Raw genomic sequence first — 13,770 nt, forward strand, 5'->3', positions numbered from 1 at the left:
TAACAAGGTTGAGGGGGAGGTATTTCGGGAGGGGGGAGTCTCAGATGGTTGAGGGGCAGCACTTGGGGGGACGATCTTGGATGGTTGGTGGCCTGGCGGTTGGGAACTTGGGCCGGTGGCCGATTGTACTTGGTGGGAGATCTGTCCATGTGTTCTAGGGCGGGGCACTGTACCCTGGTCGCTCTGGATGGGACTGTCTGCTAGATTACTGAATGTAATTTAAATGTTGAGCAGCTTCACTGCAGGTAGATTGATTGTATGTTTTAAAAAGCATTCTTTATAAAATTCCCAAGGCTGTGCTTAAAGCCCAGTCGCCAGTGGGTATGTGAAGTCCTCCTGACCACTCGACCAGAATCTAGCACATGGTATGTGAATGTTTTTTAATGTAAACAAAGTAAAGTGTCTCACATTGATTTTGTGTGTTCCAGATGACCATCTCTCAGCTGAAGGCAGAGCTAGAGAAGGGACCTCAGGAGGCAGCAGTGTACACCCAGCAGATCCACCAACTACAGAGCTCTCTGAACAACCTGCAACAACAGAGCCAGGTCCTGCACACACACACACACCAACAACGAGTACTTCCCCTCCCATAGTTTAATCGATGCTCCATCAGTCCATGTCACCAGCATCACAAATTCACCTCCCGTTAAGACACTTTGATCGTTTTAACAGCTTTACAATCGTAACACCAGATGAAATACAAACACTCACACTGTAGGATGTGCAACCTGAAATAGCAATAGACATGTAAAAATATGCCAGCCTTGCCAGGCCATTATTTTAGTCTCTTAATTAACCCAGCTTCCTCACGTACCACCTTCTCATCACAGTGCTCTGCTGTCACCAGCCTGAGATGAGCTTTCATTGGCAACATCGACATGTTGACAAAACACACACACACAGGCCTATAATTAAACCAGCAGTGGTTCTGCTCTGGCCTGGCAACCCGTCACTTTGGGCTGAAATACGATCGCAGGTAACCGCAGCGATGCGCCAGTGTGGCTTTTTAGTTTTAAACTCTGGCAACCCAAACTATGGCCCTTAAAGCCCCCCCCCCCCCCCCCCCCTTGTTAACCGTGTTGGTCGTGCTGCCAGCACAGCTGCTCTCCATCTCCCAAGTAGGTGTCTGGGAGAGAGGGGTGATTAGAAAGGTAGCCCACCACAGACCTTCCACCCGGGCTCTCAGTTGAAAATATCTCAATGTGATTCCCTGGTTCCGAAAGTATAATTAAATGAAATTTAAATCAGCTTGTCTGCATGGAGACTGGATACACACATGCGCTGCTAGGACCACCCACAACTAGGAAATGAGATGGGATGTATTGTTTAAACAGAGAATAGAGAGAGGACAGTTGGGTAAAAATAAAGAGAAGAGGGGGGGGAGTATGGAGAAAGAAAATATGCAAAAAGACAGTAGATGGGGAGAGACAGGCAAAGGTTTAAACAAGGACATTGGAAGGAGAGGGATGGACAGAGGTGTTGAAAGAAGAGGCTCAGCTGCTGTGGGACAGGAGGAGGACCGGAGAGAGGAGGGGAAAAAGGATCTGTGTGTGGGTGTTTTATGTCCCTGTCACACCCCCCACTCAGCAGCACTGTCATTAACACCATTGTATTCTTTCATCGCCCTTGTGCCAAGTTTACTACACACACACACCGGTATTCAAGAACCTGTCGTAAAAACATGTGCTCAGAAATCTAATTCCCCCTTGCTCTGCCTTGCATGCAGGTCTGTAAGGATGCAGTGTTCTTTTCAGAGGTTGAACGACCAACGTCACTATGATACGTGAGATGGCATCTGTATATTTTGTTTTGCCTAATGGGTACTGGGCTGTTAATTAGACTCCTATTAAATGAATCCTCATATCCTATCCACTTTGGTAAAAGAATCCTCATATCCATATCCACTTTGGTAAACATCTCCCGATGGCAACTATTATAAGGGTGTGTATAATACTTTCCATTACACATGACCTCGATATCTGAAGAGGGAAGGTTCATACGCCCTCTAGCAGATTGCCCCTTATGCTAATCTATTCGGCATATCTATTTCTGTCTTTCAAAACTTCTGAAACTCAAGTTCTCCACAACCTGTAGGCCATTTAGCAGACTCTTTTGTCCAAAGCAACTTGCATTTGTTATGATCCCTGCCCGGAATTGAACCCGTAACCTTGGCGTTGCTAGTACCACACTCTTACCAAGTGAGTTACACAGGACCATAATCACTCATCACTATTCCCCCTCTGGTTCCTTCCCCCAGATGCTTTCAGAGACGCTTGGTCGCAGGGAGAAGGAGTTCCAGGAGCTGGAGGACTGCCTGGGGGCTGAGCAGGCCTCCAAGAAGACAGCCCAGGCCAGCCTGCACCAGACGGAGATGGAGGTGCAAGAGCTCCAGGCCCGGGTGGCAGGGGCTGAAGCCAGCCTGCAGAGAGCCCAAGCAGAGCTGGGGGAGGAGGCTGGGAGGCTCCGGAGGGAGGTGGCTGAGCTGGAGGCCAAGCATGGGGAGGTGAAGGCGGAGAGGAAGCAGCTGCAGCAGCAGAGGGAGGAGAGGGAGAGCCAGGGCCTTGCGCAGCAGAGTGAGATCAACCAGGTTAGTAGTGACACGGGCACGCACACGTCAGACACAGACAGACACGCACAAACACACGTGGCCGTTCACACACACACCCACGTATTCAGGTCAGACACACACAGGTCAACCACACACACACACACACATCCGCACACACAGGTCACACACATACTGGTGAGACACACATGATCATCTAACACACTCAGACACACAAGTCTTTGATCAATTGTCAGCCTACCTCATCTACCTACCCCTCCTCTTCCTCCCCCTCCTCCTGTTGTAGCTGCATGCTAAGCTCCTGGAGGCAGAGCGTCAGCTGGGGGAGGTGCAGGGCCGTCTGAAGGAGCAGAGGCAGCTCTCTGGGGAGAAACTGAAGGACCGTGAGCAGCAAACCGCCGACCTGCAGATCAAACTGTCCCGCTCAGAGGAACAGGTAGGTACACCACATGAGTTTCATATAGGATGGGTATCCACATAGACATAGATTTACTAGAGCCGACATTCAAATCAATGTCCTGTGATAGGTGGAGCATCGGTCATATTGGCCCTTCATTTTTATGGGAGCAGTAGAGTTGAACAGAGACCGATATTGTTATAGGATGTATATGGATATATGAGGACCTGGGATTGTTGCACAAGCTCCTTTATAGATTGGCCTGTCTAGTAGAAGTGGGTCTCTATAGGTGGGGGGTTTCAGAATAAGGCCATAAACTGAGGACTGAACTCATGTGTGTCCTGCTGTAGTTGAAGGAGAACAGCAGTAAGATGTTGGACCTGCAGCACCAGCTGGAGAAAGCTAAGCAGCAACACCAGGAGCTCCAGGGCCTGCAGCAGAACACCAACACCAAGCTCAGAGAGGCACAGGTACTACCAGACATGTCAACGTAGCACTTAAAGAAAAGTGTTTTGTGCCAGTACAACTCACCTCTTCCACTGTGTGTATAGTAGAACCTATGTGAAGGGATGTTCAGCACCAGAACACCCAACACACATTAGTGCAGGGTTGTATTGAATATGGCGCACCTTAGCGAAACAGAAAACAACATTTTGTATTGGACAAGTCCATGTCGTCCAATCCTGTTTCAGTCTATTTGTTTTCTGTCTGATGCCTTATGAACACGACCCAGGACCAGGGCTCTAAATTTAAAATGCCATTACCAATAAATAAAAATGTTTGGAGCACAACATAAAAGGAGTACCAGAGACATTTTAATTTGTATTTTTATTAACTTCTTATGGCTGCAGGGGCAGTATTGAGTAGCTTGGATGAAAGGTGCACAGAGGTGCCCATATTAAACGGCCTGCTCCTTAGTCCCAGTTGCTAATATATGCATATTATTATTCATATTGGATAGAAAACACTCTGACGTTTCTAAAACTGTTTGAATTATGTCTGTGAGTATAACAGAACTCATATGGCAGGCAAAAACCTGAGAAGTTTCACTTCCTGTTTGAATTGTTTCTGTGTCAGATTTTCAACCAAGCTCTCAAATTGCAGCGAGATATAGATGAGTTTTCACTTCCTATGGCTTCCACTAGATGTCAACAGAACTTTGTCTGATGACTCTAATGTGAAGGGGGGCCGAAGGAGACAGGAATGAGTAATCACTTCCACGAGCTGATCACGCATTCACCATGCGCCTTCACATGAGTAGGATGTCTGTTCCATCGCTCTTCTGAAGTCAATGTAATTCTCCGGTTGGAACGTTATTCAAGATGTATGTTAACAACATTCTAAAGATTGATAGAGTACATTATTTGACATGTTTCTACTGACTGTTACGGAACATTTGGACATTTCGTCACGTTATAGTGGAGGCGCTTTCTGACTTTGGAATTGTTTACCGAAGGCGCAAACCAAAGTAGCTAATTGGACATAAATAACGGACATTATCGAACAAATCAAGCATTTATTGTGGACCTGGGATTCCTAGGACTGCATTCTGATGAAGTTCATCAAAGGTAAGGAAACATTTATCATGTATTTTCTGGTTTCTGTTGAGTCCAACTGGCGGCTAATTTGGCTAATGTTCTGAGCTCCGTCTCAGATTATTGCATGATTTGCTTTTTCCGTAAAGTTTTTTTTAAATCTGACACAGCGGTTGCATTAAGGAGAGGTATATCTATATTTCCATGTGTATAACTTGTATTATCATCTACATTTATGATGAGTATTTCTGTTGAAACGATGTGGCTATGCAAAATCACTTGATGTTTTTGGAAGTAGTGAATGTAACGCGCCAATGTAAACTCAGATTTTTTGTTATAAATATGAACTTTATCAAACAAAACATGCATGTATTGTGTAACATGAAGTCCTATGAGTGTCATCTGATGAAGATAATCAAAGGTTAGTGATTAATTTTATCTCTATTTCTGCTTTTTCTGACTGCTATCTTTCGCTGGAAAAATCGCTGTGCTTATTGTGGTTTGATGGTGACCTAACGTAATCGTTTGTAGTGCTTTCGCTGAAAACCATATTTGAAATCGGACACTTTGGTTGGATTAACAACAAGAATACCTTTAAAATGATATAAGACACATGTATGTTTGAGGAATTTTAATTATGAGATTTCAGTTTTTTTAATTTGGCGCCCTGCACTTTATCTGGCTGCTGTCATATCGATCCCGGTAGCGGGATGCAGCCATAAGAAGTTTTTAACCTTTATTTTACTAGGCAAGTCCAAACCCGGACGACGCTGGGCCAATTGTGTGGCGCCCTATGGGACTCCCAATCACAGCCGGATGTGATATAGCCTGGATTTGAACCAGGAACTGTATTAACGCCTCTTGCACTGAGATGCAGTATCTTATACCGCTGCGCCACTCAGGAGGCCAGATCTGAGTTCTACTTCAGAAGCACGTTGTGCTCTAGAAAGGAATGTGGAACCCTGTCAATTTGTTTTTTGTAAAAAGATAAAATGTTGATAGGAATACATGTCATTGAATTAGTAAATTGTGGAATATTAAGTTTCTACATTATGGAAAAGCGCAATTTTTCTATTGAGGCATTGCATTCAAAATTGTACAATGTCTCTTTAAGATCGTCAAGTTTGGGATGATGACATGCAAGACATTGCTATGATTATTGGTCTTCTGAAGAAGCTATCCCATTTTTCTTTCTGTGCCCCCAAAATGTTTTGATATACTGGTTGTTAGTTAGCCAGCTAATGAGGTAACAAAAATTACTTAACAAAATGTAAAACAAATCCGCCCGCGAGTAGTTTTAGAACAGCCCGCAACATGGTTTATGAATGTAAAATGCCCCCCCCCCCATTCCGTGACGGGAAGAAAAAAACATTGCGTCTGTAAATGGGTCAATATCTTTTGAACTGTTTGGGTAAGAAACAAGCAGTTTTCGCTGTATTAAGGGTGCAAGCATGACACTAATGAATCTGATCTCGGGGAAACAATGCTTCAATACAACATGTTTGTTTGACTCGTGTCCCTCTGCCTCTTCGTCCATGTCCTATTAGAATGACCTGGAGCAGGTGCTGCGTCAGATCGGGGACAAGGACCAGAAGATCCAGAACCTGGAGGCCCTGCTGCAGAAGACAAAGGACAGCGTGAGCCAGCTGGAGGCTGAGAGGGAGGACCTGGTGGCCAAGATCCAGGCTGGGGAGGGAGAGACAGCCGTGCTCAACCAGCTGCAGGAAAAGAACCACACGCTACAGACGCAGGTAGGAGCAAAAGCACACACATATGCACATAGACAGAAAGGCATATACATAATTAATACAGCGTTCCGACGCGCGCTCGCGCACATACACACACACACAATGCAGTACGATGTTCTGTATATTTGTGTTATTTAATTTGTGTGCTTAGGTGTTGTGTTAAAAAGAACACTACTGATGTGATACAATATAGCACAGTAAAAACATACAATAGCCTAATCATGATCTGAGGGATTTAACTCATTGTCTCTTTCTATTTTGGGGGCTATAGGTCACACACTTGACAGACAAGCTGAAGAACCAATCGGAGAGCCACAAGCAGGCTCAGGACAACCTCCACAAGCAGGTGCAGGAGCAGAAGAGCCTCCTCCGTGCGGCGCAGGACCGAGCCCAGGCTGTGGAGACCTCTCTAGGGGAACTGAACGCCCAGCTGACAGAGAGTAGGGAGAAGGTGGCCCAACTGGACACGCAGGTAGGGTGAATGGACTGATGGATAAATATTATTCCTATCCCTTTACTATTGACTGGAGAATGGGATAAACAAATGGATGCACAGATAGAACCCTGTCGCGGGGGGGGTTATGTCCCAGAGTTCAGAGCGTTAACCGCTCAACCAGATTCCGGCACTAAAACTAAAGAAGTTGGCGTCTTGTTGTTTCCCCAGTTGAAGTCTAAGACGGAGATGCTGCTGTCAGCCGAGGCAGCCAAGGCAGCCCAGAGAGTAGACCTGGAGAACCACCTGGAGACAGCCCAGCATGCACTGCAGGACAAGCAGCAGGTCAGCCATTGGTTGTATGACAACAACAGAATATACTCATGCTGGATGAATATAGTATCTACCAGAATACTAATTCAATGGAGACCCATCTCTTGACATAATAATGTGTCACTGATTGTCTTCTTTTCTCAAATGAACCTGCATCTGTGGGACAAAATGCTCTAGCTGAGTGCTAGGCCCCATTTTCAATTCTTTAAAAGTGCATCAATCAAATTTATTTATAAAGCCCACCAGCTGATGTCACAAAGTGCTGTACAGAAACCCAGCCTAAAACCCCAAACAGCAAGCAATGCAGGTGTAGAAGCACGGTGGCTAGGAAAAACTCCCTAGAAAGGCCGGAACCTAGGAAGAAACCTAGAGAGGAACCAGGCTGAGGGGTGGCCAGTCCTCTTCTGGCTGTGCCGGGTGGAGATTATAACAGAACATGGCCAAGATGTTCAAATGTTCATAGATGACCAGCAGGGTCAAATAATAATCACAGTGGTTGTAGAGGGTGCAACAGTTCAGCACCTCAGGAGTAAATGTCAGTTGGCTTTTCATAGCCGATCATTCAGAGTATCTCTACCACTCCTGCTATCTCTAGAGAGTTGAAAACAGCAGGTCTGGGACAAGGTAGCACGTCCGGTGAAGAGGTCAGGGTTCCATAGCCGCAGGCAGAACAGTTGAAACTGGAGCAGCAGCACGACCAGGTGGACTGGGGACCGCAAGGAGTCATCAGGCCAGGTAGTCCTGAGGCATGGTCCTAGGGCTAAGAGAGAGATTTCTACAAAATGAGGTGGAAACTGAGCTGCACTTTCTAACCTCCTGCCCAATGACCATATTAGAGAGACATATTTCCCTCAGATTACACAGATCCACAAAGAACTCGAAAAAACCCAGATTTTGATAAACTCCCATATCTACTGGGTGAAATACCACAGTGTGCCATCACAGTAGCAAGATTTGTGACCTGTTGCCACAAGAAAAGGTCAACCAGTGAAGAACAAACACCATTGTAAATGCAACCCATATTTATGCTTATTTATTTTCCCTTTTGTACTTTAACCATTTGTACATCGTTACAACACATATGTAATGTCTTTATTCTTTTGAACTTCTGTGAGTGTAGTGTTTACTGTTAATATACAAAAGTGAAATAAACAATAAAAATGGTCTAATTCACTTGCTTTGGCAATGTTACTATATGTTTCCCATGCCAATAAAGCCCCCTGAATTGAATTGAGAGAGAGAAATAAATTCACACAGGACACCGGATAAGACAGGAGAAATACTCCAGATATAACAGACTGACCCTAGCCCCCCCGGCACAAACTATTGCAGCATGAATACTGGAGCCTGAGACAGGAGGGGTCGGGAGACACTGTGGGACACTGGCTCCGTCCGACGACACCCCAGGACAGGGCCAAACAGGCAGGATATAACCCCACCCACTTTGCCAAAGCACAGCCTCCACGCCACTAGAGGGATATCTTCAACCACCAACTTACTATCCTGAGACAAGTCCGAGTATAGCCCACGAAGATCTCCCCCACGGCACGAACCCAAGGTGGTGCGCCAACCCGGACAGGAAGATCACGTAGAGAGCACCAGTAAGCCAGTGACTCAGCCCCTGTAATAGGGTTTGAGGCAGAGAATCCCAGTGCAGAGAGTGGAACCGGCCAGGCAGAGACAGTAAGGGCGGTTCGTTGCTCCAGTGCTGTTCCGTTCACCTTCACACTCCTGGGCCAGACTACACTCAATCATAGGACCTACTGAAGAGATGAGTCTTCAATAAAGACTTAAAGGTTGAGACCGAGTCTGCGTCTCTCACATGGATAGGCAGACCATTCCATAAAAATGGAGCTCTATAGGAGAAAGCCCCGCCTCCAGCTGTTTGCTTAGAAATTCTAGGGACAGTTAGGAGGCTTGCGTCTTGTGACCGTAGCGTACGTGTAGGTATGTACGGCAGGACCAAATCGGAAAGATGAATTCTCTGGAAGCTTGCTTCAGAGCTCGGGTATTTTCTGTATACCAGGGAGCTAGTTTCTTATGACAAATGTTTTTTGTTTTTAGGGGTGTGACTGCATCTAGGGTATTACACAAGGTTAAATTGAGTTCCTCAGGTGGTTAACTGATTTTTGTACTCTGACGTCCTTTGGTACGCGGAGGGAGTCTGAAAGGGCTTCTAGGAGTCTTTGGGTTGTCTGAGAATTTATAGCACGGATTTTGATGATCCTTGGTTGGGGTCTGAGCAGATTATTTGTTGCGATTACAAATATAATAAAATGGTGGTCCGATAGTCCAGGATTATGAGGAAAAACATTGAGATCCACAACATTTATTCCACGGGACAAAACTAGGTCCAGAGTATGACTGTGGCAGCGAGTAGGTCCTTAGACATGTTGGACAAAACCCACTGAGTCGATGATGGCTCCATAAGCCTTTTGGAGTGGGTCTGTGGACTTTTCCATGTGAATATTAAATTCACCAAAAATTTGAATAACATCTGCCATAACTACAAGGTCCGATAGGAATTCAGGGAACTCAGTGAGGAAGCTGTATATGGCCCAGGAGGCCTGTAAACAGTAGCTATAAAAAGTGATTGAGTAGGCTGCATAGATTTCATGACTAGAATCTCAAAAGATGAAAACGCAGTCTTTTTTGTGTGTGTGTAAATTGAAATTTGCTATCGTAAATGTAAGCAACACCTCCGCCTTTGCGGAATGCGCGGGGGATATGGTCACTAGAGTAACCAGGAAGAGATGCCTCGTTTAACACAGCAAATTAATCAGGCTTAAGCCATGTTTCAGTCAGGCCAATCACATGAAGATTATGATCCGTGATTAGTTCATTGACAATAACTGCCTTGGAAGTGAGGGATCTAACATTAATTAAGTAGCCCTATTTTGAGATGTGAGTTATCACAATCTCTTTCAATAATGACAGGAATGGAGGAGGTCTTTATTCCAGTGAGATTGCTAAGGCGAACACCGCCATGTTTAGTTTTGCCCAACCTAGATCGAGGCACAGACATGGTCTCAAGGGTGATAGCTGAGCTGACTACACTGACTGTGCTAGTGGCAGACTCCACTAAGCTGGCAGGCTGTCTATCTCATTGTGGAGCTAGGGGAGTTAGAGCCCTGTCTATGTTCGTAGACAAGATGAGAGCATCCCTCCAGCTAGGATGGATTCCGTCACTCCTCAGCAGGCCAGGCTTGGTCCTGTTTGTGGGTGAGTCCCAGAATTTGTAGATAATTGGCCCTCTATATTTTGGGAGGGGCAGAAAACAGTTTTCAACCAGCGATTGAGTTGTGAGACTCTGCTGTAGAGCTCATCACTCCCCCTAACTGGGAGGGCGCCAGAGACAATTACTCGACGCCGGCACATCTTTCTAGCTGATTTACACGCTGAAGCTATGTTGCACTTGGTGACCTCTGACCTTTTCATTCTAACATCGTTGGTGCCGACATGGATAACAATATCCCTCCCTCGAAGTAATCACTGATTAGACATGACGGTACAGGGGAAAGTCATGAGATGAGCCCTTGTGTTCACATGTCCAATCATATCTAGTCAATGATTACGTCAAGGAAGGAAGGAAGTAAGCTTGGAAGGATGCACTTTTAGAGAATTCCTAGTAATGCCTCATCTCTCCTGTCCTTATAGGAGCTGAATAAGAGCCAGGCGTGTGTAGAGGAGCAGGGCCGGAGGCTGCAAGAGAGACATGAGCAGTGTGGCCAGCTGGATGCCAGTTTGAAGGAGGTCAAAGACAAACTACTGACCTCAGAACAGTGCATAGAGCAGCTGGAGGGACGGGCCAAGGTCAGTTACATGCACGCGCTTACATGTGCACACGTGGAGTTCCTGGGGGAGGCACTGTGTGTATTACCTTTACATATTTCATACATTTTTGCGTGCAGATTTTAGTTTCTTATGATATGAACAGGGTTTTAGCTCATACACACATCTTGGTATCAGGGTTGCAGTAGAGACTGGGAGTCACTGTGATGTCTCTGAAATGTCCGTGTGTGTGACAGAAAGCAGAAGCGGAGGGGGTGGAGCTGAGGGCGGCCAGGGAGCAGGCTCAGCAGGAAGTGCAGAAGCTCCAGAAGCAGGGGTCAGAGGTCAAGGGAGAGCTGAAGGAGCTGGGTCGCCTATTAGAGACTGAGAAGGCCGGGTAAGAACTAAGTAGACCTTTCTGATGCTGTCGCAGTCAGGTTACCATTCTGACGGACACAATGACAAGGTCAAAGTTCAACATACCATCTCTCGTCAACAAGGAAAATGACCATTGCAGCGACAGTCTATAGGCAGTTCACCTGAATATGAATTAAGTATGGTTCTGGCTACTGACAATAAACCAAGCTTATTTTCTTTTTGTTGGTCATTGATCCACATCCAGTATTCTTTGTGACTGGTCTCTGCTTCTCTCAGGGCTGCTGTGTTACAGGAGGAGCTGAAGAGAAAGACGGACTCCCTGAGCGACACGCGGCAGCAGCTGGAGCGCTGTGAGCAGGAGAAGACCTCCCTCCAGGCCAGCCTGGACAAGCTAGCCCAGGAGCGGCAAGTGCGGCAGGCAGAGCTGGACAGAAAAGCCCAGGGCTTGGCTGGAGACCTCCAGAAGGCCATGCAGGAGAAGGAGGCCCAGTGGAAAGAGCTGGCAGCGGCCAACGACGGTCTGGCTAAAGCCTCCAAGGCCCTGAAGGAGAGCCAGAGCCAATTGGACAAGGAGAGGAAGAGCAGCAAGATAGTCTTGGAGGAGAAGGTTGGTTTAGTGTGGTGTAGCGTGGTTGACCTCCATGTGGGAGGTACAGACTGCAACATGAAGGAGTCCGGTAGCTTCTTGGGCCCGTATTCATTAAGGGTCCCAGAGTGGGAATGCTCATCTAGGATCAGTTTTGCCTTTTAGATCAAAATGAATAAGATTGCATGGGACAGGGGGGACCGGATCGTAGATCAGCACTCCTACTCTGAGACCCTTTATGAATAGCGGCGCTGTTTTTCTCAAATTGGTGTTGGTGTCAGTGTTATCACCAAAAGTATATTAGTCTAGACTAGGTCAAATCCAACAGTACATATGTGAAAATGTTTCAGGAGAAGTCCCAGGAGATGGCCAGACAGGAGCTGCTGAAGGCCACAGAGGCCACCACCAAGGAGATGGCAGAGGTCAAAGGGGAACTGGAGAAGATCAGAGAGGTAAGCAGCCCATAGACATGAATACAGGGTCCTATTCATTAGGAACTAAATGAAAATTTAAAAAAAAACTGAATGAAACGAGGAGGGACTACCTGAATTTGTCCAATATGAAACACACTAAATATTTTTGCTATGGTGTGCCCTAATGAACACGACCCAGATACCTTACAAGGCCTGATTGTCCGTGCTCTCACAAAAGGTTTCATTTTGTGTCTGACTGGCAGGCAGAGAAAGGGTTGAAGATGCAGCTGACTGTATTAACAGAGCAGCACACCGAGACCCAGGATGCCCTGAAAGAGAAGGAGAAGGGGGTGCAGCAGCTGCAGAGACAGCTGAAGACAGCCCAGGGGTCCTTCAACCAGGAAAATAAGAAACTGGAGACCCAAGTGAGCGAGCTGCAAGGAGCACATGCCAGGAAGGTAAGAAGACACACACACACACACACACACTTAATTCCATGTATCTCCATGTTTTGGACTAAATGTGTGTATTCCAGGCTGAGGAGGAGGGTCGTCTGAAGGAGCAGGTGTCAGGCCTGGGCCAGGAGCTGAGTTCTGAGAGGACCAGAACAACTGAGCTGCAGAAGGCCCTAGAGCAGAGTCAGGAGGGACTGGCCAAGATGCAGTCTGACTACTACGGCAAGGAGTCAGAGGTATCATCTCTCAGACAGGACCTCGCGGTGAGTGGGAGAACATGCAGGCATATAAATGGAATTACTATATTTCTATGGATGCAGGACAGGGTCAATGGCAGTTGGACAATAATATTAATTGTATGAGGAGAGACATTTTGTGCGAGTGAAGAATATATGTGAGAAGACCAAGGTAGTTCAATGGAGATACCAGAATCAGACCGCATGGAAATATTGATCATCAACATCAGACTAGTGTCTGCCTAACCAATTACCAGGACACCATAGGTGTAGGATCATGCAAATCATAGTTTTTTAAACTTATTACAAAATGCTAATCCAATTTGAAAGTATGGAATGCACACACACCTCTCAAGTATGTGACTTGAGCCTGTTGGCTGTGTGTTTGTATGAACCGTGTGCTGTACGTGACCCATGCCTGTGTGTATACTCTGTCCAGGCGTCTGAGGAGAGGCTGACCCTGTGCCAGGAGGAGTTGGCTGCTAACCGGACCCAGCTGACTGGTCTTGAGGGGCAGGTCCAGGAAGTGGAGGCTGCCCGGGCCTCCCTGAAGCAGGAGCTTGCCAAACGGGACCAGAGGCTGGGCCAGCAGGAGACAGCCCTTAAAGAGCTGCAGGAACATCAGGTCAGACCCAGGATCGTGTTCAAACAGCATCTGAGTTTCCGGTCCAGATAATCGTGTTCATTATGATCTAAAAGGCTAAACTAATCCTTGATAAGAGCCAGGAGCGAAGACTCCGACTGTATGTCTGACTGGGGGGTGTCCCGATTGGATTTGTGTAATGAATCTCTTGTTATAGTTGTTGTAAATCTTGTTCCAACCCATAGTCAGAGTGTCATGATATTTGGGGACTTTGATCCATCTCAGACCTGGTCTCCTTCCCTAATGGGACTTAGGATGTGAGTTGTATGGTTGCTC

At 46.4% G+C, this 13,770-nt stretch overlaps 1 protein-coding gene across 1 annotated transcript in view; it reads left to right on the top strand.

The window, feature by feature from the left end:
• The window catches only part of LOC139583984 (early endosome antigen 1-like), a 57,588-nt gene that overhangs the window by 35,660 nt on the left and 8,158 nt on the right, over positions 1 to 13,770 (top strand). Inside the window, exons 10-23 of the mRNA XM_071415475.1 lie at positions 429 to 545; positions 2,258 to 2,587; positions 2,853 to 3,002; positions 3,314 to 3,433; positions 6,046 to 6,249; positions 6,518 to 6,718; positions 6,911 to 7,024; positions 10,670 to 10,825; positions 11,041 to 11,180; positions 11,438 to 11,768; positions 12,098 to 12,199; positions 12,424 to 12,618; positions 12,696 to 12,878; positions 13,291 to 13,476. Of these exons, the coding sequence (XP_071271576.1) occupies positions 429 to 545; positions 2,258 to 2,587; positions 2,853 to 3,002; positions 3,314 to 3,433; positions 6,046 to 6,249; positions 6,518 to 6,718; positions 6,911 to 7,024; positions 10,670 to 10,825; positions 11,041 to 11,180; positions 11,438 to 11,768; positions 12,098 to 12,199; positions 12,424 to 12,618; positions 12,696 to 12,878; positions 13,291 to 13,476 (2,529 nt within the window). The remainder of the gene's footprint in view (positions 1 to 428; positions 546 to 2,257; positions 2,588 to 2,852; positions 3,003 to 3,313; positions 3,434 to 6,045; positions 6,250 to 6,517; positions 6,719 to 6,910; positions 7,025 to 10,669; positions 10,826 to 11,040; positions 11,181 to 11,437; positions 11,769 to 12,097; positions 12,200 to 12,423; positions 12,619 to 12,695; positions 12,879 to 13,290; positions 13,477 to 13,770) is intronic.

This window comes from Salvelinus alpinus, chromosome 9, assembly GCF_045679555.1.
Source record: "Salvelinus alpinus chromosome 9, SLU_Salpinus.1, whole genome shotgun sequence".
In the NCBI taxonomy this organism is placed as follows: Eukaryota; Metazoa; Chordata; class Actinopteri; order Salmoniformes; family Salmonidae; genus Salvelinus; species Salvelinus alpinus.